The sequence below is a fragment of the Rhinolophus hipposideros genome (genome assembly GCF_964194185.1).
Source record: "Rhinolophus hipposideros genome assembly, chromosome: 2".
In the NCBI taxonomy this organism is placed as follows: domain Eukaryota; kingdom Metazoa; phylum Chordata; class Mammalia; order Chiroptera; family Rhinolophidae; genus Rhinolophus; species Rhinolophus hipposideros.
In genome coordinates this window covers 28984368-29008144 of record NC_138048.1, presented here as the reverse complement: position 1 = coordinate 29008144, position 23777 = coordinate 28984368, and the positions used below count along the sequence as shown (strand labels likewise).

At 38.2% G+C, this 23777-nt stretch overlaps 1 protein-coding gene across 1 annotated transcript in view; it reads right to left on the bottom strand.

The window, feature by feature from the left end:
* Positions 1-10437: 10437 nt before the first annotated feature.
* The window catches only part of LOC308509979 (soma ferritin-like), a gene marked incomplete at both ends in the record, with an annotated part of 19811 nt that continues 6471 nt past the window's right edge, over positions 10438-23777 (bottom strand). The window contains 3 exons of the mRNA XM_081078695.1: positions 10438-10590; positions 11702-11827; positions 12804-12947. Coding sequence (XP_080934821.1) covers positions 10438-10590; positions 11702-11827; positions 12804-12947 — 423 coding nt within the window. The remainder of the gene's footprint in view (positions 10591-11701; positions 11828-12803; positions 12948-23777) is intronic.

The following is a 23777-nucleotide window of genomic DNA, read 5'->3' as shown; positions in this document are numbered from 1 at the left end:
CCTCATCCCAGCTCTTATTGGGGCATTTATCAAACTGAATTCTAATCATTTACATATATGTGTGTTCTCTTCTAGATTGTGCATGTCTTGATGGCAAGGCCCATTCAATTTTGTAATCCTAGCATCTAAGTCCGTGATAAATAGAAGGTACGCAATAAATACGAGTACTTTTTTAATGGAGCTGATGTAGTATGATTGAAGAGGTATAAAATCTAGCAAATTTGTTTTCTGATGCTTAAGAAGCTATTTCTCTACAGTGTTTTTAAGAAATTAATTTTCTGCTGGTAATATCACATTGCTAGCAATTAAACAGAGGAACAGAGAAATTATTTGCAAAGGCATAATTGCTCTTGTATTTTTCACAATTACAGTAAATACAATGATAATGCTAACAGTAATATCTGTGAGCACCAATAAACCTCCAGGCAGTGACCCAGTAGTCATATTTCTAATGCTACAAGTCAGGATGCCGGAGGTCTTCAGTGTCTGTGTGGTTTACCCTTCTAATAGATTACATTTGTGATAGTCTTCTTAATCAGGCTCAGTTCGGCCCCCACAGAAGACCAAGGCAGACAGTCAGCTTATTCTCTGATATACTTTTCTAATAGTTTTAAACTGTCATCAAGAAAATGCAAATTAAAACTATACACCCACTAGAATAGCTAAAATTAAAATGTCTGTTTACAGTTTACAACTGTTCCATGTCAAAGTATTTCTTATATGTTAATAAATTGTGCTTTACTCCCCCTCCTTTTTCACCAATAGCAATCTATATAAATGCTATGAGAGTTCTTCTCTCTCTCCACCTTCTTTCTTCTTTTGTGTTTCTCATTGTTGTTTGAGTAGGGGATTTCTGTATCATCTATTTGCAAGAGCTTCCTGTAGGTGAGAAGGGGCCAGAATAGCAATCCAGGCTAAGTGATTTTGATTTTTTCTAATGCAATATCTCTCTTTTCTGTAGTCAGGAAATCAACTTGCTGCCTCCAATTTAGTTTGTCTTTATGATTCTTTATGAAGCCTTGTCTTTTTGTATTTATGTACTTAATGGTTCCAGGAGGCCAGTCCTTTTTCTGAACCCTCTTTAGCAGACAAGGGATATAGGTTTTGCACTAAAGATGTATTGCTCCATTTAGGAAGTAAACATTGTAGTGTAAGTGTTTTATGATATCTATCAGTACTGGGTTCTGTCCTCTCCTCTATTGTGTACCCTAGATGACAACTGTTTTTGGCATCTGAAGACAGCAGTTTTAGTTCAGGAAGTCACAACAGTTCTGCAGGTGTTTCTGAGGACAGGATGTGCAAGAGTTCTAGAAGTGGCAGATATCAGAAGCAAAAGTAAATATTCACTTGTAAATGATGGGGCCCCTTTATCCGTGAGACCTGCTGTGATCAAAGATGGCAGGTGCAAATGGAGAATTGAGAGACAGCTTTAGAATATATTTGCATGAGAAGTCACACAGAGGTAGCAGATTCAAGAAAATAGTACTTGTAAGAGAGAGAGGAATTAGAAAGTGGAATTAGGAGCAGGATCCCTTTGTGAAGGTGATTTTTTCACCAGAAGTGGTGCAGATATCATAGAAGTTTGGAATTAATGATAGGAGCCCTTGTGAACCAAGTTAAGATCTGAGGTTTGGTACCAGAAGTGGCATTTATTATAGCAATAGAGGAAGGAACTCTTGAGCTAAGAAACTGGGAAACTTACTGCTTCCTTCACTTTAAGAGATCTTCCTAACTGAGAAAAATCCACCTCATTCAAATATGATTGGCCAAGTAATTGTGCAACTACAACATCCATAAAAAGCTACTCTAGGAAAACAACCGGGCAATTAAAAGAACTGAAAATAGATACAAAACTTCCCTGTAGACTAAGAACACTCACAAGAAAAATATTGCTCCAAAGTAGAGGGAAATTGCAACACAACATTCCAGCATGAATAAAGGGATAAAATAATGATGTAATTGCAGCCAGGAAGGAAGACAATAAAAAAATAAACACAAGAACTCAGGGAAGACATGGCCAACAAAGGGAAGTTCATGATCAGTCAGTAAGAGGATGTGAAATGGTGACTAGTAAAAATAAGGAAAAAAATGGAACAGTTATTTTGTAATAAAAACTAAATTGTAAATAAATTCATTTTGTGAATAAAGATTAAGTTACAAGAAGCATACAGGGAAATAGATACTTTGGAAAGCATAGCAGAACATAGACAGTATACACAAGAAAAGTGAAGAAAATAAAAGAGGAATAAGCAAAAATTCGAAAAAGAATGTGAAAGATAAAAAATATAGGCAAAAATGATTCAAAATATGAATAATTGGAGTTCTTATAATTGGAGGAAAACTAGAAGAATGGAGTAAAGCAAACATTTAAAAAGTGTTCTGAAATAATACTTGAGTTTTATATTAAATGGCATCCAAGATATAAGAAAACTGTCCTAAAGTGATCAATACCAAGACATATCCTACTAATACATATTCTACACACACCAAACATATTCTACTAAGACTAGCAGTAAACATTGAGCAACTGGGCAAAAATATTGTATCATACTTAAGGGAGAGAAAAGCAACTTGGCACAGCTACAGTCAATGCTAACAGAAATAGGATAATACCTATCAGATACTTAAGGAAAGAAAGTTTGAGTCAAGTAATTTAAATTTATTCAAGCTGTCCTTCAAATGTGAAAGCTACAGGTAAGAATTTCTGCAAATTCAAGGACTCAGAATACTATCTACATCAGACCTTACTGAAGCATCTCCCAGAGAACAAAATTCACACAATCGAAAAATGATAAAGGAAACTTAAGCAAAAGAACTGGGGTGAACACTGAATGTATTTAACAACAGAACCAGGACTAAAACAAGGACTAATATAAGGATTACAAAATAAAATGTAAATATGTACATTATATTTATATAAACTTTTGCTATGGAGGCTATTTAAAAAATTATAGTCATTGGATCCAAGATGGTGGAGTAAACACTGTTCCATAATAAACACTGTTCCATGAACACCTTAAAATTACAACTAAATTATAGAATAATCAACCTGGAGAACCACCTAAAGTATAACTGAACAGAAGTTTTATAACTAAGGACATAAAGAAAAATCCATATTAAGACTGTAAGAGTGGAAAACTAAGAACAGGCCCCAAACCTCTGTGTGATTGTTGAAAATCAGGAGGGGTATCTTGGTTGTGGAGGTTCTCCATGGAGGAGCAAGGGATCCCAGCCTCACACAAGGCTCCTCAGCCCCGAGTACTGGTGCTGGAAAGAGGAGCCCCCACAAAATTTGGGTGTGAAAAACAGTGAGGTTCTGACCAACTGGGTGTGACAGAAGGCTGTGGGAAACCCAGACATCCTCTTAAGGGGCCCACTCGCAGGCACTCACCCTGGGCTCCAGTGGAGGGACAGTGATGAAGGGGTGGGGAGTGTCAGAGTCATATAGGGAGCAGACTGAGTGTGTGAAGTGAGGGCTGGAGGAAATCACCATTTTCCCTGTGAAGGGTCCTTCTCCCTTGCAGCCAGTAGGCAGGCACCATTCTCTCCTGTGTTGAGTCCTCCCCCACAGGGCCAAATCTCAATCTGATTGGTCTGGTGAGCTTCTCTTGGACCCTGCCCCACCCAACTCCCTCAATACTACCAGAGGCACTTTCTCCATGAGCAGTCAGCACCACTCACAGTGCACTCTTTGTTAGAAAACTATCAAAGTAAGGCAGGCCACAGGCAGATGGTGACTGGCTTTGGTGTGCTTCCAGACTTTTGCTGAGTAACTCCAGGCTCAGGACTGGCACCAAACCAAAATTTACATGAACCTGGTGACCCTAACTCTTCCCACTCTAGTGACTCCCTGAGACCCTACCTCACCCATCTTCTGTACTGCATGAGGCTCTAACAGTGGTTGAATCTTACAGGAGCCAGCAGGGGGCAACAGGCCTCAGGATATCCTGGGTTTTTGTGGAGCTTTCCCAGGCCCAGTACTGGTCGCAGATGTCCTTGGTTCATAGCCTGACCTCTCCCACGTGCCTCAAGGTTTAGCACAGGCAGCGAACAACTAAGGATTGCTTTGTAGCTCCAACCAGTTAGCCCCTGGCTGCTCACAGGAAGTGGGTGACCTGGGCCTGCACCAGAGCCCCTCCCAAGAAGGCCCAGAAGCAACATATTTGGAGGATGGCTTCAGAACACAGCAGAGCACTGCCCAATTAGCCCCACAAGAAGCACACACACAAAGGGTAGTCTCAACAGACATCTGATCCCACTGGGGCAAATCCCACTCAGTGGAGGAGGCCCCACACACAGTAGCCCATAAGCTGTGGACATGGCCAAACCCCACAACCAATCAGCCTAAGGGTCAATCCCACACACTGATGTGCCAATAGCAATCAAAGATCAACTATAACAGGAGGGCACACACAACCCACACAAGAAACACTCCTGGAGCACCTGACACAGGTGACCAGAGAGACTGTGTCAAACCCTTCCCTGCCCCCAGGGCACTTACTACATAAGGCCACCCAGCCAAGACTGGGAAACATAAGAAGATCTACCTAATACATAGAAACAAACACAGGAAGCAGGAAAAATGAGGAAACAAAGAAACATGTCCCAAATAAAAGAGCATGAGACAACTCCAGAGGAACTAAATGAAATGGAAGAAAGCAACCTACCAGAGACAGAGTTCAAAACAATGGTCATAAGGCTGTTCAAGGAACTTAGTGAGAACTTCAACAAAGAGATAGCAAGCATAAAAAAGGACATAGAAACCACAGAAAAGAACCAGTCAGGAGTAAAGAATACAATAACTAAAATGAAGAATGCACTTGAAGGAATCACCAGCAGCCTAGATGAAGCAGAGGATCAAATCAGCAATTTAGAAGACAAGATAGCAGAAAACATCCAATCAGAACAGCAAAAAAACAAAAGAATCTGAAAAAGTGAGGATAATTTAAGAGACCTCTGGGACAACATCAAATGTAACAACATTTGCATCATAGCAGTACCAGAAGAAGAGAGAAAGCAAGGGATTAAGAAGCTCTTTGAAGAAGTAATGACTGAAAATTTTCCTAACCTGGCGAAAGAAATAAGATTCAAGTCCAGGAAGTACAGAGAGTCCCAAACAAGATGAACCCAAACAGGCCCACACCAAGACACATCATAATTAAAATGACAAAAGTTAAAGATAAAGAATCCTAAAAACAGCAAAAGAAAGGCAACTAGTAACTTATAAGGGAGCTCCCATAAAACTGTCAGCTGATTTCTCAACAGAAACTTTGCAGGCCAGGAGGGATTGGCACAAAATATTCAACATGATGAAAAGCAAGGACCTACAACCAAGACTACTCTACACAGCAAGAGTATCATGTGAAATCAAAGGACAGATAAACAGCTTCCCAGACAAGAAAATGCTTATAGAGTTCATCACCACCAAACCAGTATTACAAGAAATTGTAGAGGGACTTCTTTAAGATGAAAAAAAATCAAAATTATGAATAATAAAATGGCAATAGCTATGTATCTATCAATAATTACTTTCAATGTAAATAGATTAAATGCTCCAATCAAAAGACATAGGAGGGTTGAATGGATAAGAAAACAAAACCTTTACATATGCTGCCTAAAAGAGACTCACTTCAGACTGAAAAGCACACAGATACAGAAAGTAAAGGGATGGAAAACAATATTTCACGGAAATGGAAACAAAAAACAAAAAGCAAAAAAGCTGAAGTAGCAATACTTATATCAGACAAAATAGACTTTAAAATAAAGGCTAGAACAAGAGGCAAAGAAGGTCTCAGTAATCCCATTTCTGGGTATTTATCCAAAGAAACCCAAAACGCTACTTAAAGGGGACGTGTGCATCATATGTTCATGGCAGCATTGTTTAAAATGGTCAAGTTGTGGAGGCAGCCTGGGTGTTCATCAATGGAAGAATGGAAAAAGAGGAGGTGGTACATATATACAAGGAAGGGAATGGGTTCTTGCTATCTGCAGTGGTATGCATAGACCTGAAGGGTACTGTGCTGAGTGGAGTATGTCAGACAGAGAAAGACAGATGCAATGTGATTTCACTTATATGTGGAATATAAAGAACAAAATTAACAAACTCATATACAGAAAACATTTTGATAGTTGCCAGATGGGAGGGAGTTTGGGGGTGACGGTGAAAAGCAGGAAGGGATTAAGAAGTACAAATTGGCTGTTACAAAGTAGTTATAGGGATGTAAGGTATAGCATAAAGAATATAGTCAATAATATTTTAATAACTATGTATGGTGTCAGATGGGTACTGATTTGTTGGAGTGATAGATGGGAAGGGGTTGAGCGGCAGGGTGAAAAAGGTTAAGGGATTAAGAATTACAAACTAGTAGTTACAAAATAGTCATGGGGATGTAAAACAAAGCATAGAAAATATAGTGAATGATATGCTAATAGCTATATATAGTGCAAGGCGGGTACTAGACTAGTCAAGGGGATCACTTCTTAAATTATATAAATGTCTAACCACTACGTTGTACACCTGAAATTAATATAAAATAATATTGAATGTCAACTGCAATTGAAAAATTTAAAAAGTGTGGAAAAGGTGAAGGGGAATAAGAGGTCCAAATTTTCAGGTATAAAATGAATTAAGTAACAGGGATATAATGTACGGCATAGGGAATACAGTCAATAATATTGTGATAGCATTGTACAGTGTCAGATGGTTAGTTGGCTTATCGTGGTGGTCAGTTCTCTATGTATACAAATGTTGGAATAACTATGATGTTCTCCTGAAACTAATATTATATTACATGTTAACTATATTTTTTAATAAAAATCTTTAAAAAATATAAATAAAAATTATGGTCATAACTTCATTCCAGTGACTTCCTATATAATTAGTTTTTTACACAATACCCTCAGAACCCTCTTTCTTCAGAGAGTATCTATTGATTCCTAATATGAGTATCAAGTGAACTAGCTTATAAATTCTTCCTTCTCTTTTCTCCATCCAATTTTAGTCAACAATTGTTTACAGGCTGAATTGTGTCCTCCCAAAGTTCTTGAGGTAAGTATATGCTTAGTTTTATAAGAAAATGTCATACATTTTTCCAAAGTTATACCACCTTACATTCTCACCCATAATGAGTGAGAGTTTTAGTTGTTTCACAACCTTGACAGCATATGACATTGACAGTTATTTTAATTTTGGCCATTCTGATGAATGTGTAGTAAAGTGTCTCATTGCGGTTTGGGTTTGTATTTCCCAATGACTAATGGTGTTATGTAAGTTTTATGTATTTTCCCACATTTTACCCCATGATTAAAGCTTATTCATTAGTACTAAATTGTCCAAGCCCCCAAGATCCTGTTGGGATTATATCCAAAATTGCTTTAGTCCTATACGTTGATTTGGGAGGTGTCACAATTTTTATATTTAGTTGTTCCCTCCTTTTTCCATTATTCAAAGCTTTTATCTTTCTCAGGAAGCATTTTAATTTTATTTCATACAGGTTGCAAGCTAATTTTGTTAGAATTATTCCTAAATATTTTATATATTTGTACATATTATAAACAAGATATCTTTTTAAAAGGTCTTCATTTAATTTGTGTTCATAGGGAAGGTTCATTTGTAGCCATCTATCCTATATTCAGCAACATTATTGAACTTTCTTGTAAGTTTTTCAGTTATAATAGTCATAATCATATCACATTAAATAAACCTTTTCCAAACAAATATATCTTCTTTTCCTTTAGCTTCTCTATTGCATTGTCTAGAATAGTGGTTCTCAAGCAGGATGATTTTGCCTCTCAAGAGACATTTGGCAATATCTGGAAATAGTTTTGATTGCCACAATTGGAGGAGGTATTATGTAGTAGGAAGCGGCCAGGGATGCTGCTAGACATCTTACAATGCATAGGAGAACTCCCCCCAACAAAGAGTCATCTGGCCCAAAAATATCAATAGTGCTGAGTTTGAGAAACCCTGCTTGAGAATTTAAAAAAAATTTTTAAGTAGTGTTGAGGATAAAGCAATCTTGTTGTACTCCTGATTTTAGTGTGAATGTTTATCATATTCATTAATAAGTATAAAATTAAACAAACTAGTAATAATTATAAAAGTGGAAATTTTTTCAAGAATAAAAAATTTCACTACAGGTTGAAACTGCCTGGAACATGCTTAACAGAAACCATCTTATCTTAGAAGCCATCTTGTCCGGCTCCCTGCTTGTTTGTGATGATTTGAAAAGGAACAGCCTGTTTACCTCCCCTATAAAACTCCATACCCCTCTTACTCAAGAGAAGTTATGGTCTTTTCTAACCTGACCTCCTGCAGCTCAAACATGCCAAATAAATTCTAACAGACCAATTTTGGTCTCCCGCGATTCATTCCTCCAGCTGTACTTAATACTGCCACCAGTACTGGGCCTGGGATAGCTCCATAAAAAGCCAGGACACACCAAAGCCTGCTGCCACCTGCTGGCTCCCTTAAGGTTCAGCCACTGATAAAGTCTCATATGGTACGGAAGTTGGGTGAGGTAGGGTCACAGGGAGTCACTAAAGTGGGGAAGAGTTGTGGTCACCAGGTTAATGTTGAATTTGGTTTGGTTCCATTGCTGAGCCTGGAGCTAGTCAGGAAACATCTCAGAGCACATTGCTGCCCACCTGGGGCCCACGGACTCTGACAGTTTTCCAAGAAAGAGTGCAATTTGGATGGGACTGGTTACTCCTAAGAAAGTGCCTCCAACATTGGGGGAGTTGGGTGGGGTGGTGTCCCAGCAGTGCTCACCAGACAGATTCAGATTAGGCCATAGGCGTTGAGGGGATGGTTTAACACAGGAAAGATGGCACCCACCTGCCAGCTGCACAGAAGGACCCCACACAGGGAAAATGGTGACTGTCCTCCAGCCCTTGCTTCCAAGCCACACACTTCAGTCTGCCCTTCATATGCCCACCCTGAGTCACCATCCCTTCGCTGGATCCCAGCATGAGTGCCTGTGAGCGAGTGAGTCTGTGTGCAGGCCCTTTAAGAGGATGTCTGGGTTTCCCACAGCCTTTCATGCCACCCAAATGGTCTTTTTTCACAGCCAGATGTTGTGGGGGCACCCCTTCCCAGAACCAGTACGCTCAGCTAGGGAGGCTGGTGTGGGGCTGGGGTCCCTCACTCCTCCTGGGAGTATCTCCATGGCCAAAATACCCCTTAACAAAATACCTCTTAACTGCCACATGGAGGTTTGGGTCCAGCCAGTTTCATGCCCCCCTCCTCTCCCCCAGCAGTCTTGAGGTGGTTTCTTTTTAATATTCTTAGTTATAAAACTTCTGTTCAGCGATACTTTAGATGGTTCTCTATGTTGATTGTTCTATAACTTAGTTATAATTTTAATGTGTTCATGGAAGGATGCAGACACAGTGTTTATCTACTTCACCATCTTGGATCCAGTTATCTGTTTTCTTATTTAAATTCTGTTATGTATTGGTATTCCTCAAGTTTACGAAGTTACATTATATAAACTAATAATACATAATCTGAGCAGGTGCTGTTCTAGATATTTTACATATTAATTTACTTAAACTTCTTGTTAACTTTATGAACTAAGTACCATTAACCCCACTTTATAGATGATTAAACTGAGTTAACGAGTAAGGTAAAAAACTTATTCAAGTCTGTGGAGCTAGTAAGTTTTAGAGACAGGACACAATCCTATAGCGCCCCCTTTTTTCCCAGGTGGTACTAGCCACGTAAGCTTGCATGTTCCTTGCTTTCTCCTGAAAGCAGTCACCCCAGTAGCTCCAGTTTGCCCACAGTGGAGGGGGTAGGGACATCCACTGGTCTGCAGTGTCCTCATTGCCTGTGTACCTTCTCTTCCCTATGCCTATGTCAGGCTTTGAAAGGGCTCTTGGGTTAGCCTGCCTGCTCATTTTACATCTTTCAGGTGAAAGTCACCATGTTTAGACCAAGAGCTCTTGTTTTCAAGTTGAGTTTTACATTAATTAGAAGAAATGCCTACTATCTTGTAAACTTAAAATATGTAGTATACAAGTTGTGGAGGAGGAAAGCATTAGTAAGACCTAAGGTGTTACTCCTTAATTTCTACTATATCCACTTGGACTGCTTGAAATTCCCAAATCCTGACTCTGCCTCTGGGTGTTGGGAACATGTGGGAAGGTCTATTTAAAAAAAAAAAAAAAATTTTCCCCAAGTCTAATGCACCCACTGTCCTTCAGGAAGCTTCCACCAAACTTACATTGATAGAATTAACCCTTTTTTGTGCTCCAACAGCAATATCTATAGACATAATTATAATGCAAACAAAGATTTATTTGTATGAACAATGAGAATTAGGATACTAGATAAGAAGCAAAGCAATCTTCTGTCAAATGGAGAAGATCAAATTTTTAAGTAACTGACTTTGGGACATACAACAACGGGAAGGCTTGCTGTGTTGCCTTCAGATGTTAAGTCTCTTTATCTGACATGTCAGCAGGCTTTTTAAATGTGTCTTCCTCCTGCGCCTGCTTTTCTACTTTCCTATGATATAAAAGCTGGTGTTCCAGATAGCCTATGTTCCTCTTCTGTTTATCTAGGTACTTTCCCATGAAACGTAAGAGCTACAGAAATAAAACAGGGAAGGATTCATTAAGAACCTTGTCTGCAACAGGAGGCAATATAAGATCTTGCTACACAAATTATAGCCCATGTACCAGCAGTCCTGGGAGCTTATCAGAAATGAAGAATCTCAAATCCCACGCCAGATCTACTAAATCAGAATCCACATTTTAAAAAGGGACTAGGCAGTTCATATGCATATTGAAGTTCAAAGAGCACTGCTCTAAGACATTCAAGACCTCCAGATGAATACAAATATCCACCTTCAATGAGTATAAGTTTTAGGGCATCTCACCAAAACCACAGATTAATTTAAATAAGCAACAACTGCAGTGGTTTTCCACCCTGTTTTCTGAATCACATTATTTGATTACATCAAATAATCAGTCACCCAGACCCCATTCCCAAAGATTTAAATTTAAGTGGTCCGGCATAAGGCTTAGGCATTTGTACCTCTTCAGAGTTCCTAAGTGAGTCAAATATGCAACTAGGGTTAGTAACATGTACAAGGACGTTTTCCTCACTTTATTTTCCTGAGATGCTAGGGGGTTGTTGAGAAAGAAGTTCCCACTGCAAGGTAGTGTGTTAATCATTAACTAGGAAGACTTCAGAGAAGTCTATAAGATAATAAGTCACATTAACATACACTTTTTGGGGGACAGTCTAGGACAGTGGTTCTCAAGGTGTGGCCCCTGTCCAGGAGCATAACCTGAAAACTTATTAGATGCAAATTCTCAGACACCACATGAAACCACATGAATCAAACTCTTGGAGGGTGGGGCCCAGTAATTTGTTTTAGTAAGACCTCCAGGTGATTCTGGTACCCATTAAAATTTAGGTACTTCAGGCCTATGAGATTTACAGGCCAGCGAGAAGTTATTTTGTTTAATTATTCAGAGTGCATTATTCCTGGGAAGTCTTCCCCATCTTGGGTTGAGTTGCATTCCTCCTTACCAGGACACCTACTCCTACCTCGAACCTACTCCCAGAAATAAGCTCATATGCTTCCTTGGGGGAAAATAAGCACCTGTTGGATGATCCACTGCCTTGAACCCATTCCCCAGGCTCAAGTCATTACCCAGGTTCTGCTGTCAGAACCAGTTAACTACTTACATCAGTTTCACTGTTCGCAGAAGCCAAGGTCTTTAGGTCTTGCAGGAGCTTGGTTAACTTGTTCTCCAACTCCAGAGCAGACTCTAGAGCTTGTACGCCAGTTCCCCAGTTATCTAGATCCGGCCTCTGTTGGAGAGAACAGGAGAGTCACTTTCCTACCTCAGGCACAGCTTTGTTACATCCTGCTTCCTGGGTAGGATTATGACTAGTTTTGTGTAGCCCAATAGTTTCCAAACTTGGTGGCATAATAGAGTCAGTTGAGCATTTTAAATATTGACGTCTGGATTTTAACTGTAGGCATTCTGACTTTATTGGTATGGAGTGCAACCTCAGCATCAAGATTTTCAAAAGCTCCCCACATAATTTTCATGTGCGACAAAGCATGAGAGCCGCCGGCATAGTTTCATGCACTATTCCATTAGCTTTGGAATGCCGTGAGGGTGGTTTAATTCTGTCATTACCAGACATTTACTAGTTCTCTTTATAAAGCTGGAATTAAAAGAACCCCTCAGATAAACAGGGATATTTATAGATGTAATGCCCCCAACTAAGGTTTAGATTATTTCTTTCAAGTGTCTGTCCCAGTGAAAAAAAGTGTGTTTCACTACATTGAAGTGAGTCATTTTAAATAGCTTGATGTGCAGCTGAATTAGACTAAAGATATGCTACAGGATACTGACTGCTTTAGGAAGAGGCCATTAGAGTAGTACTTCTCCAATTGGACAGAGCATTGGAGTCATCTGGAGAGCTTCTTAAAATACAGCTCCTTGGACCCCACCCCTAGAGAATCTGATTCAGTTTGTCTGGGTGTGGGGTCCATGAAATTTGCATTTCTAAGTTCCCAGGTGAGGTTGATGCTGCTGGTCCAGCGACCACACTCTGAGTGGCTCATTGAGAAAAGCTAAATCAGCACTTAGTGGCTATAATGTACTCAAAATGATATGAAGAGGCCACAAAGAAGACGCATGTTTGCTCTCAAAGTCAGTCGCTATAATCCCATATAGGAACATGAGGAACCAAAATTAGGTAGCAACTAATAATTTAGTTCTCTAGACACAGCAGAGGCCCCATGGAGGTCATCATGACAAAGTCACATAGTCACCTGAATGACTGGAAGGCAGATTTTACCCTCATGTCTTCTTAGGTATCTTAAGAACTGCTTTGCGTGTTCCCTCTTCACCTCAGCTTGGTCTTCGAAAAATGCAGCAAAAAGAGGTGCACCCGTGTCTACATTATAATAACAGGCCTGGGAGAAAGGAAAGAAACTGGAGGTGAGAAGCTGATTTTTTAAGACTGGAAATCTCACACAAACTCATTTTATCTCTGTGATTGTCTGAAAGAGGCCTTCTTTGTTCAAGTTGGGGTCCTCGGTTTGACCTTTGACTTCCAGAAGGCCCCAGCTGTTTTCCCGAACCCAGCTACCTCAGAGAAGACTCAGACTATAATATCTGGTGCCTAATCATTGGCTATTATGGCCTCTTTAGGGTCAGATTTGTGAACCCTACGTGCTAGTAATTTGTAGATACCTGGCAGAAGTCCAGCATAAATTAAGTGACATTTTAAAGTCAATCTATCTCATCAATCCTAACACATCTATATAAACTCTAAAATAAAATATGGGTAAAAAACTGTTTATTCAGTCTACCACCAGAGTCTGATGCCCACATAATTTTGGGAACCCATTGGAAAAAACTGTGATTGTCTCTACCACAGTCCATAGTTTGCGATCACAGCTCTAAACCATTAGCCCACAGAACAAGCAAAATCCTAGCCACTAAGTTGCTGTTTCATCTAGTATCAAACCACAAACATGGCCATTACCACCATTACCCAGGACACAGAAAATACAGCATCACCCAGATCAAAGCCGAAACCTCCCTCATAGTGGCTCAAGAACCCATACTAACCATAGACAAATAGGCATCACTGACATGAAGCTGAAAAGATGCCACGTGATTAATAGCAAGCCTACAGTCTTCAGAGATGACTTTCTGGAGCTGGGCTGCCATCTCAGCTTTAGAGAAAACCAGGCATAAGAAGTGCTACCCACCAAGCTAAGGGACTTCTTAAATACTAATAGGCAGATAGCCAGCCCACTTCCATCCAGCTGAAAACTAGATGAAATTCCATCCAGCTGAGATTAACAGCTACTAAACTACTAATGAGGACATTGTTTCTGCATGAAAGAACCAATCCGACCAGAGGAAAAGGTGAAAAACAAAAGTAAATCCTCCTAACTATCCCAACCAGTGTTAAGTACTCTCCCTCATGTTCCGATTAAAATTTGAGAAGGCTGATCTACTTCCTGAGTAGGGAAGTAGTAACAGAGTAGCTGCATTAACTTCATTCCTTTCTTCAAAAACTATTTATGGTACATCATGCTAAGCCCTATGGGGAATCTAAGAAGACGGACTAAAATACATTCTTTGCCTATAAGGAACATATCCCACACTTCCTAAGGCTGCAACACACATAATTGATATGATGGGAGTTCTTAAGTGTCAAAGCATGTTTAGCTGAGGAGATTAGGGCAGATTTCATCGATAATTTGGCATTTGAAATTGGCCTTGAAAGATACTTAAGAACGTAGAGAAACGGAAATGGAAAAAGGGCGTGCCACCTGGAGAAGAGGCACACACAGGCTGTAGGGATAAGACATAATAGTGCTTTTGCCAAACTGCAGCAAGATTGCTCCATTTGGAAACCTTTTGACTCCTTCCTCAAATGGTCTCTCAAAAGTCCTTACCTGTCTCAATGTATACTTTTTTATTTGCCTCCTTTGAGGGTAGAGGTTGATTTACTTATCTTGGTAGTCTCACAGCTCATGATGGGGTGTTTTGTAGATAATAGGTATGGAATCAACATTTATTAAAGAAAAATATAGTTTATATGTGCAGCAGTGTGATTTCCCATAGTCTGGTGGATTCTTAGCTTGAGCCTATGCCATGTGTAGCTGAACTGAAGTAGAAGTGGTCATCAAAGGTCTGTGCCTAGGTGGCAGTAGGAGGGAGGGAATTTCCTGAGGGATAGCTCATCCTAAAAGAAGGAGCCAAGCATTCCAAGTTTGGCCCAGTCACAAAGATAACATGGTCACCAAACGGAAGGAATCATTATAAAAAGTCCTATTATTTATCACTTTTGTTTCCTGACCCAACCCTACCCTTGTCCCTAATTGAATTCACGCCTTAGTCCCAGGAAGGTGCTTGAAGTAGGCGCTTCTCAAACTGTAATTTCTACATAAATCATCTAGGGCTCTTGTTAAAATTCAGATTCTGAATCATTGGCCTTAAATCCTCCAACAATTTTGCCAAATGTTGCTTGTCTGGGGACCAAATTTTTAGTCAGCGTTTAAGTACAGTCTAAAAACCTATTTCAATAAAAAATTGGTAAGACATGGGACACAAGTGGCATTTCTGGGGGAACCGTCTAATAAGAGAGGAGAAGGGGGCCTTTTATGCTGCTTCTTTTATGCAGTGGTGCCACACCACTGCACTGCCTTGGCGTGTCAGAGCTTCTAGGACCTCCATGGCAACATTCTGGGGGAGGCATCAGTGCCAGGGCGCCCGGCAATATCTAGCCAAGAAGGTTAGAGCAGGGGAAGAGAAAAGAAAATGGTAACTGGCTAGGTAATTATTAATAACTGGTTTTGCTCATAGTACGTGCAAAACATTACCTGAACTCCTAAAAGAATTTGGGGGAACTTTTAAGGAGATTAGTGTCCTATGTGAGCAGGTGGGCAAAGTACTAATAAAATCTGGATTATTACTGTTAATATAACTCCATCGACATAGTAAATTTGGAAGCTAAAGGCTTTACTTACTGGGACATATAAGAGTTTGGAGATTTCTGGATAAATAGTCTTATGATCTTAAGAAAAGATAAAATCTTTTCATGTAAACATTTCATGATTCTGCTATTCCATCTGGGCCAAAACACAGAACTGGATATGTATGAAGAATATGTTCTTGTGGGTTAAATATTATTAAAGAATATTGCTATTTCATCACTTAAAAACAACCTCACCAATGCATAGAAAAAAAGAGAGGAAAGAAACATATCAGCAACCTCAGTAACAGTTGTGTTAGTATGGTAGCCTTACAGGTGAATTTTTTTCCATTTTTCAAACTTTTAGAATTATATATATAATTTTCTATTTTCCATATTTTTCAAACTTATAATTATATGTGTGTATATATATAATTATGTGTATATATGTATATATATACATATGTATATACATATATATATATTTCTCATTTTGAAAAAGGAGACTAACAGATACCTTTCTAGAGAATTAGCAAAATGGAAGCTCTACACACATATTCATGAACATATTTTTTTCTAATTATCAATGTAATGCCTGATCTTTTAAAGTATTCCAAAATTACAGAATTATATAATGTAGAAAGTGAGCACCCATACGTAGCACCGTAGTTCCAATATATATTTTTAAATCTAATTTGATTCATAATATCACTATTAAATTTTGGTAACCTGATGAATTGACTTGAATTATGGGATATGCTCAGATTGGTCCATGCACCCTCTCCCCTGGAATGTGCTGGAAATTAAAGGGTATTTAGATAATTTAAATCGAGTTTGGGGTCCAGGTCCAGGGGAACTTTATTCTTTGCTGTAAATAATGACTTCTAGTAGTGACTTAAGCAGCAGTATTGGTAACATTTTAAAAATATTGGAGAGAAATGCCAAACTACAGCTAAAGAGTTTTATATTTTGGTGGAGGGATGCAGAAATTTGTACTAGGTTATAATATAGTTATGCCAATTGGCATCTGGAAATAAAATGGAGACATTTATTGGATTGGAAACAACTTAGCACAAAGGCTCTGGTAACATGTACAAGGCATTATACTTCACCATATCTTATTTTCCTTTTATCTTTTTTAAGTCAATATTTTGGATGAGTAGAATTTTATACTTTAATTACATTTACAAATGTCACAAATCTGGAAGGAATAATTAGCATGCAAAATGACAGAGAGCAAGGGCCAACAGAACTCAACAGGTTAAATCAAATTGTCTGAAGCTAATATGATGAAATGTAATTAAGATGAATATAAAATCCTATAGTTTAGTTCAGTAAATCAATAACCCATAAACAGAAAGAGGAGATCTCTTATTTATTTATTTATTTATTTATTTATTTATTTATTTATTTATTTGAGGAGATCTTATTGAACGGTAGTTCATGTAAAAAGACTTAGATTTGTAATTGGTTAAGTGTTCAACATGACCAAAGAGTTGACAAAAAAACAAAAGTAATTCACTTTTTCCCTCCCCCGGGCAGATAAATGTTTGCTTTATTGAACGATGGAGCTATACAATTACCGAGGTCACTATGTACAGACAAGAGAGGGGAAACGTTAGTTCTTGGTCTCAGTCTCAATGATCTCTTCTGGCCCGGAGCTGCTCCTCACAGCTCTTAGGTGCTTCCTTGATGTTCGACTTGTGGATCTCAGGCTGAAGCTTTTTGCTGGCCTTCAGCTTGTGGGTGTGTTCCATGAGAACTTGCTGGTTTGTAAACACATTTCCCTTCACCTTCAGTTACAGGCTGTGATACATGTGGTGGTCAATCCTCTTCAATTCATGTTATCTCCTGAGCAGGATTTACGTTATCCAGCACAGGATTCTCATCCAGGCTCCCTTCTCAGGCACTTGAGCATTAACAGTATTCTTTTGCACACCTATGGCCATATGCCTGTCCTTATGGCAGGCCTAGGTGTTCTCCAGCTTGGAGCCTGGGAATGAACAGTCACAGGCTTCCAGATATCCAGCCCATCTTTGATCAGTTTTCGGACCCACTGATGGGAGTTGGCATTGGCGATTTCGTTGGTTTCATTGGGGTCCAAGCAGACCTTCCTTTTGCCACAGTGAAGGATACTAAAAGTGAGCTTCCTCTGAAACTTCATAGCTGCAACTCAGTTTTCAATAACCAAATTTAATGACCAGATCACAGGACATACCTAGTACTGTTGTACTATGCAGTAACTGTTCTCAGGGTCCACCCATCCAACACATACTCACCTAGCACCTCCGATAAGTGGCTTATCAGGGCTACATGGTAATAAAGTAATCAAGGACTTGAGGAGCTATTTGTCTAATATTTTGTCATATTTTTATTTAATTTTGGTGTGACACTTTTGAGATATTGATGAACTGCAGCATAACTGGATGGAGAAATTTATTTCAACATTTGTGTTATAAAGTAATAGGAGTTAGAAATGTTTAAATGTTGATGAAATTGATGGATAAAACTCACAACCCTGAAAGACAGGTGTTATTCCTTCTTATGAAGGTGAAAAACGAAATCTGAGAAGTCAAGTACCCGCTTACAGTCACACAGCTGTTAATGGCAGAGCCTGAATTTGAACACATCTCCGTTTGACTCTGAAATTCCAGGCTTTTTCTAACGTGCTATTCACCCCATTGTATTCAAATAAATGCTTTCTTTTTCTGATTTATTATGTAAAAATATAAAAAGACCTATAAACCCAGAGCCCAGAAGTAAACCAACACAAATACAGTCAATTAATTTACGACAAAGGAGTGAAGAATGTAGAATGGGGGAAAGGATAGTCTCTTCAATAAACGGTGTTGGAAAACTGGACAGCCACATGCAAAAGTATGAAACTGGAAACTAGCTTACACCATACATAAAAATTAACTCAAACTGAATGAAAGATTTGAATGTAGACCTGAAACCATAAAACTTCTGGAAGAAAACATAGGTGGTAAGCTCCTTGACATAGGCCTTAGCGATGATTTTTTGAATCTGACACCAAAAGTAAAAGCAACAAAAGCAAGCAAGCAAACAAAACTAGCACTGGTTTCAAAAGTATTTAGATAGAATTCTACACCTTGTAATTAAATCAAATATCCAATTCTCTGCTATGTGAGGAATTGAAGTGATGACAAAAGAACCTGTATTTCAGAATTATTTTCTTTAATAATTTATTATATTCAGAATTATTTTCTTTAATAATTTATTAACTTATACTGTTACATATTTTGCATGATATATTTATTGTACTTTTATCAGATCTGATTAGCACCGAAGGACAGTGACATAGAAATTGACCACAAAACGTTGGACACTCAAGACAACTGAGTCATGTGCTCCTAACAGGGCTAAAGAAGATGAGATGATGAAATTCACTCAGTTCGTGACCATAAAGAAACTCACCTGCAGCAGGAGGGTCTGGATAGCCCTGTTCTCTGGGGAGGTTCTTGGGGAGAGGCTGCTGGTGGGAAGGTGTTGAGACTGCCTCTGACGCCTGCACAAGAGAATTACCGTGTATGCACTTGAAAGCAACATAATTTCTGAAAAGGAGGCATTTCTAGATAGTGGCAGTGAAAAAATAGACTCCAGACGATGTAGTTTATGGAGGGAAGTGAGAAGTATTTACTGATACTTAGCAGAGTGGTTTTGGTTACATCAGAAGCAGCAGTGTAGAAGATAAGGTTACAACAGAAGGACAAACTGAGGACTCATAAGAAGAAGGAACTGAAGATGTTTAAATCTGGCCAACCAGGAGGTGCTGGGTGGGGCTGGTGATGATGGGCTGGAGCCCGCTCAGGAGGCAGGTGTTACAGGTGGAAAGGACCCTCATCACCTTGTTCATGTAGAAAAGCACCCTACATTTGAACGTGTTCTGAAGATTCAGTGACTCAAATTGGTCTGGAGACACCAAGAACCGTATGGTGAGGAGCTCCCCTCTGTGGACAAGGTCCAAGTGACAGGTGATTGGGTCAGTGGCCTTAGGCCTGAGATCCAGGAGTGGGAGAGCAGTAGGAAAGTGTTGGCTGAGAGTCCAATGCCAGCTTGGAACAAAACGCATTTTTTAATGGTAACATAAGTAGAAAGTGACCATCTTAATGGAAAAGAAGAAACATTTTATAGCTCAGGAAAAAAAACAGACCTCCCACCATCAATATTATTTATTCCATAATCAAAATTAACATTGCCATTATTTTAATTTTAGCTATTCATTTTTGATTAACAATTTCATATAAATTTTTAATAATAAAGACTTGGCACGATTTTGGACACCAAATAATTCATATATACCGTGTTTCCCCGAAAATAAGACCTAGCTCTAATCAGCCTAACGCATCTTTTGGAGCAAAAATTAATATAAGACCTTGTATTGTATTGTACCCGGTATTTATATTATATTATATTAATTATATTATATTATTTATATTATATATCATATTATATTAGACCCAGTCTTATAATAAAATAAGACAGGGGCTTATATTAATTTTTGCTCCAAAAGACACATTAGAGCTGACTGTCCAGCTAGATCTTATTTTCGGGGAAACACGGTATCAAACACCAACACATCCACTATCATGCCTATATAGGGTACACATTATCTATACTCCTTCAGTACCTTAGCTTACACTTTAGGAAGCATTTCTTTGCTTTCTGCATTCCTTCATTTCATATTCACAACCCAGTAAAACCCTAACCCAGTAAAGGGTTGTGAATATAAAAATAAATCATGAGTATTTATACAAGTAAACTAAGTAAATTTTATGTTAATAGGGAAAGAATCAACAAAGAGATTTTGGGAAAAAATAATGTTCTGTTGAATCTATCCCATATCATGTCAGTTTGACACATTTTCTTTTTTATCCATCCTCCACATTTAAGTACCCTTGTAATTACTTGGGGTCCATCCTAATAATGCAGAATAATCTCCCCATCATAGAGTCAGCAGATTATTAATTTTGATTCTATCGTTACCATAATTTCCTTTTTTCATGTTACCTAATATGTTAAGGGTTTGGGGTTTGGGATGTGGACATCTTTTTACGAATTGTATCTCCTCCTAAAAAATGACCCTGGCTCTCTTCTAGTTTAGTTTTCATACCAGAAATCCCTTACGTAAACTTTCTTCATTTCAGGGGGAGATTGCTAAAGCCCTCAATTTTTAAGAGGACAAAGAAACAACCTCCCGTCCCCCCCACACACATTTAGTTACACTTATGGACTCTTTTATATTGAAAAAATGAATATAGTCAACAAAATATAAAATTTGAAAGATAGAAAATCCTGTGTACAATATATATTTGAAAGTTGTTCTTTAGTCCTCCAGATATGCCTCCTTTTTTCTAAGTTGTTCCCTACAGGCTGGAACTTTATTACATATAATTTTCGTAAGAGTATGTAAAATTATACCTTTCAAAATAAGTACAGTTTTTGTGTATAAATAAAAGCTCAGTGTATATAAACATAGTGTATCCTAAGGAAAATATAAATCATCTACTTTCAATAGGCTTGAGGAAATAACAATAATCAGGCATTGTGATTTGATATGATAATGGATGTACATTTATAAACATACATCATAGAAAATAAAATGCACAAGGAATAGAAATACATTAGTATTTTGTATTGCACCATTTTTCTGGAGACATAATCACAAGTACCAAGTCTCTAATAGTCACAACTATAACTTCAGTTGACAAATGTTGATTTGTGGTGCTTAATTTAAATGCATGTTTCAATGAAAAAAATACGAGTAACACTCTTTAATATTCTTTTTGCCAACCTGGTCGTCTTCTAACAGAAGGGAAAGTGTGATGATCTCTCAGAAGAGATTTCAATCTTTATTATACGAAATGATACTGTAATCATTTTTCTTCAAATGAGAGCAAACCATCGCATGAACTTTTCCTCATTGGTTTCAAACACCCCCACCCCCCAACCCCCACATCAACATCCCACCACTACCACCAACAGCCACAAAAATCTTCTAAATAATGATCTGTAGTCTGGACAATACATTCCTTGGTTTCCGTAATCTCTGGAGTTCACTGGCAAGGGTTAAAATGTTGACTGTAAACGACAGGAATGCGATCTTAAACAAACCTAGTGAGGAAGAGAAGTATTTTTAAACATTCTTCAGGCCTTTGGTTTCTCCCATCCCCCTTTACACTAAGAAATCTAGATTAATGAATGAAATTTTTTAATTTTTTTTTTATTTTCCTATATTTTTATTATCTTCATTCTTATAGCCTGGACCTGAGTAGAAGATTTGAAATTAATGAGTGACATTATGAGCTATAATATAATTCATATAATATGATATGAAGAAGCAGCAGCAGTAGCTATCTTGGTTAAGAACGCAGTCTTTACCAGAGACAGTGCAGGTTTAAATCCTGTCTTTGTCACTTTATTCGATTAAGAGGCACTTTTCTAGGCCTTGGAAATGTACCGCCGTAAACAAAACAGACAGAAATCCCTGACTTCAGGAACAATGCTTAGTAGCAGTAGGGCGTTAACTTCTCTGTAACTCAGGTTCTTCCTCAAATGGGGAGACTGTGATATTTTAAGGATGAATCATGTAATCACTAGAATACCACTTCAAAAGGCAAAGAGGTACAGCTAAAAATATAGTCGAGATATTAGAATACTAAAAACTTTTGATTAATTGAAAAGAAGGAAACAAACTTCCCAATTCTAGAATTTCCACTTGGATAAGGGCTGGTATCAGCTGGTATGGATTGACCACGTATATGTGCATCTGTAGAGATACTTATCCTTAGCCAACGCCATAAGATTTATCACCGAAAGATAAAAATTGTTCTTTAACCATCTAGAGGTGAAAGAGGCACGAGAAACGAACACCTCTTCTGAGAATGTCTAAAGGAAAGCAATTCTAAAAATTTTGTAACTAATGGCAAACTATGATACTGAATATGGTTATCTGATTTATTTTTCATTTTTATTCTTAATTTTATCAGTTTACTTTTACATGAATGAAAGCTGAACAGAGTTATTCCAGAATAAAAAGAAAGGGAGTAGGGAAAGGAGAAATAAAATATAACAAAGACCAGACATTATAAGAGAAAAGATGAAAAGATACCGAAAGAGAGATTTAACCTCTTTCAAATTCTTATGAATTTGAGTTTGGTCTATCAGAGATCTAAGCCAGAGAAGAAACTAATAGTCTTAAAATAATTGCTATGTATCAGGCACTATGCTGAGATATCTTATTTTCTTTTAGTAATATAAAAACAGTTGAGATATCTTTCTTATTATGTGTACTTTATAGATGAGGAGCAGAGGTTTAGCAAGGTCAATTACAAATAGAAGTAACTAAACTAAATAATGAACTGAATCAGGTCGGTAGACATATCCTGGACCAGGTGAGTTTTGAGTGTGATTTTGAAGACAGAAAGGAAAGTAAGAAAGGTTGGAACTAGGTAATGTTTGTCCCATGAATCATCAGGAAATTGCAATGCTGTTGTCTGTCTAAACTATTGATCTGCACAAATGGTGTCCAATGGGAAAAGCCGTCTGTGTTTAACTAGTAAAGACCTTTAATGGATGTTTGACCATGCCAAGGATGATGACTAATGGCTGGTGAAACTGAAGGTGTCCACCTCCATGCAGGACTAGAATTAAAAGCTAGCTTTGATTCTCTCTAGACAGATAAGTAGCTTGCTACATTGAACAGATTCCAGGCCAGAGACTTCAAAGTTCTAAAGTTTGCCTTCATTTTTACTGGAATCCTTCAGTGGATCTAAGTTTAAACCATCTTCTCACCCCTCACACATTGCAATTTTCTCGTTCTTCTTGACTCATTAACCTAACTCCAAAGAAACCACTAAGAACATCCTTTCCAAACTCTATTCTCTATTATGAATTTGAATAGTAACCTTCGATTTTATTTCTGTGCACCCCCCTGCTGCTTTTACACTCTACTCAAATCATTATGCACTCTCTGGGATTCTCACTGTTGTCCTCTGTAAAACAGAAGAATTGGTTTAATCATGACTTTTACACTTCACTCTTCTAGGTCCTAGGGGTCCATACAACTAATTCCCGTGACAGGGTGTTGGGCTCATGACAAACAGGAGAGGCATTGCTCAGCCAGAAACCTTAGATGGAGGCAGCTCTGCTTTCTTCTCACATATTAATGGGACTTCTTTATAGGATTTCATTTGAAGGGATCTGATACTAAAACAAATTTGAAAACCAGTGCATTAGGTGCTTTCTATCTCTGTCTAAGACAGTAATAGCCTATGATTCTGCATCTTAA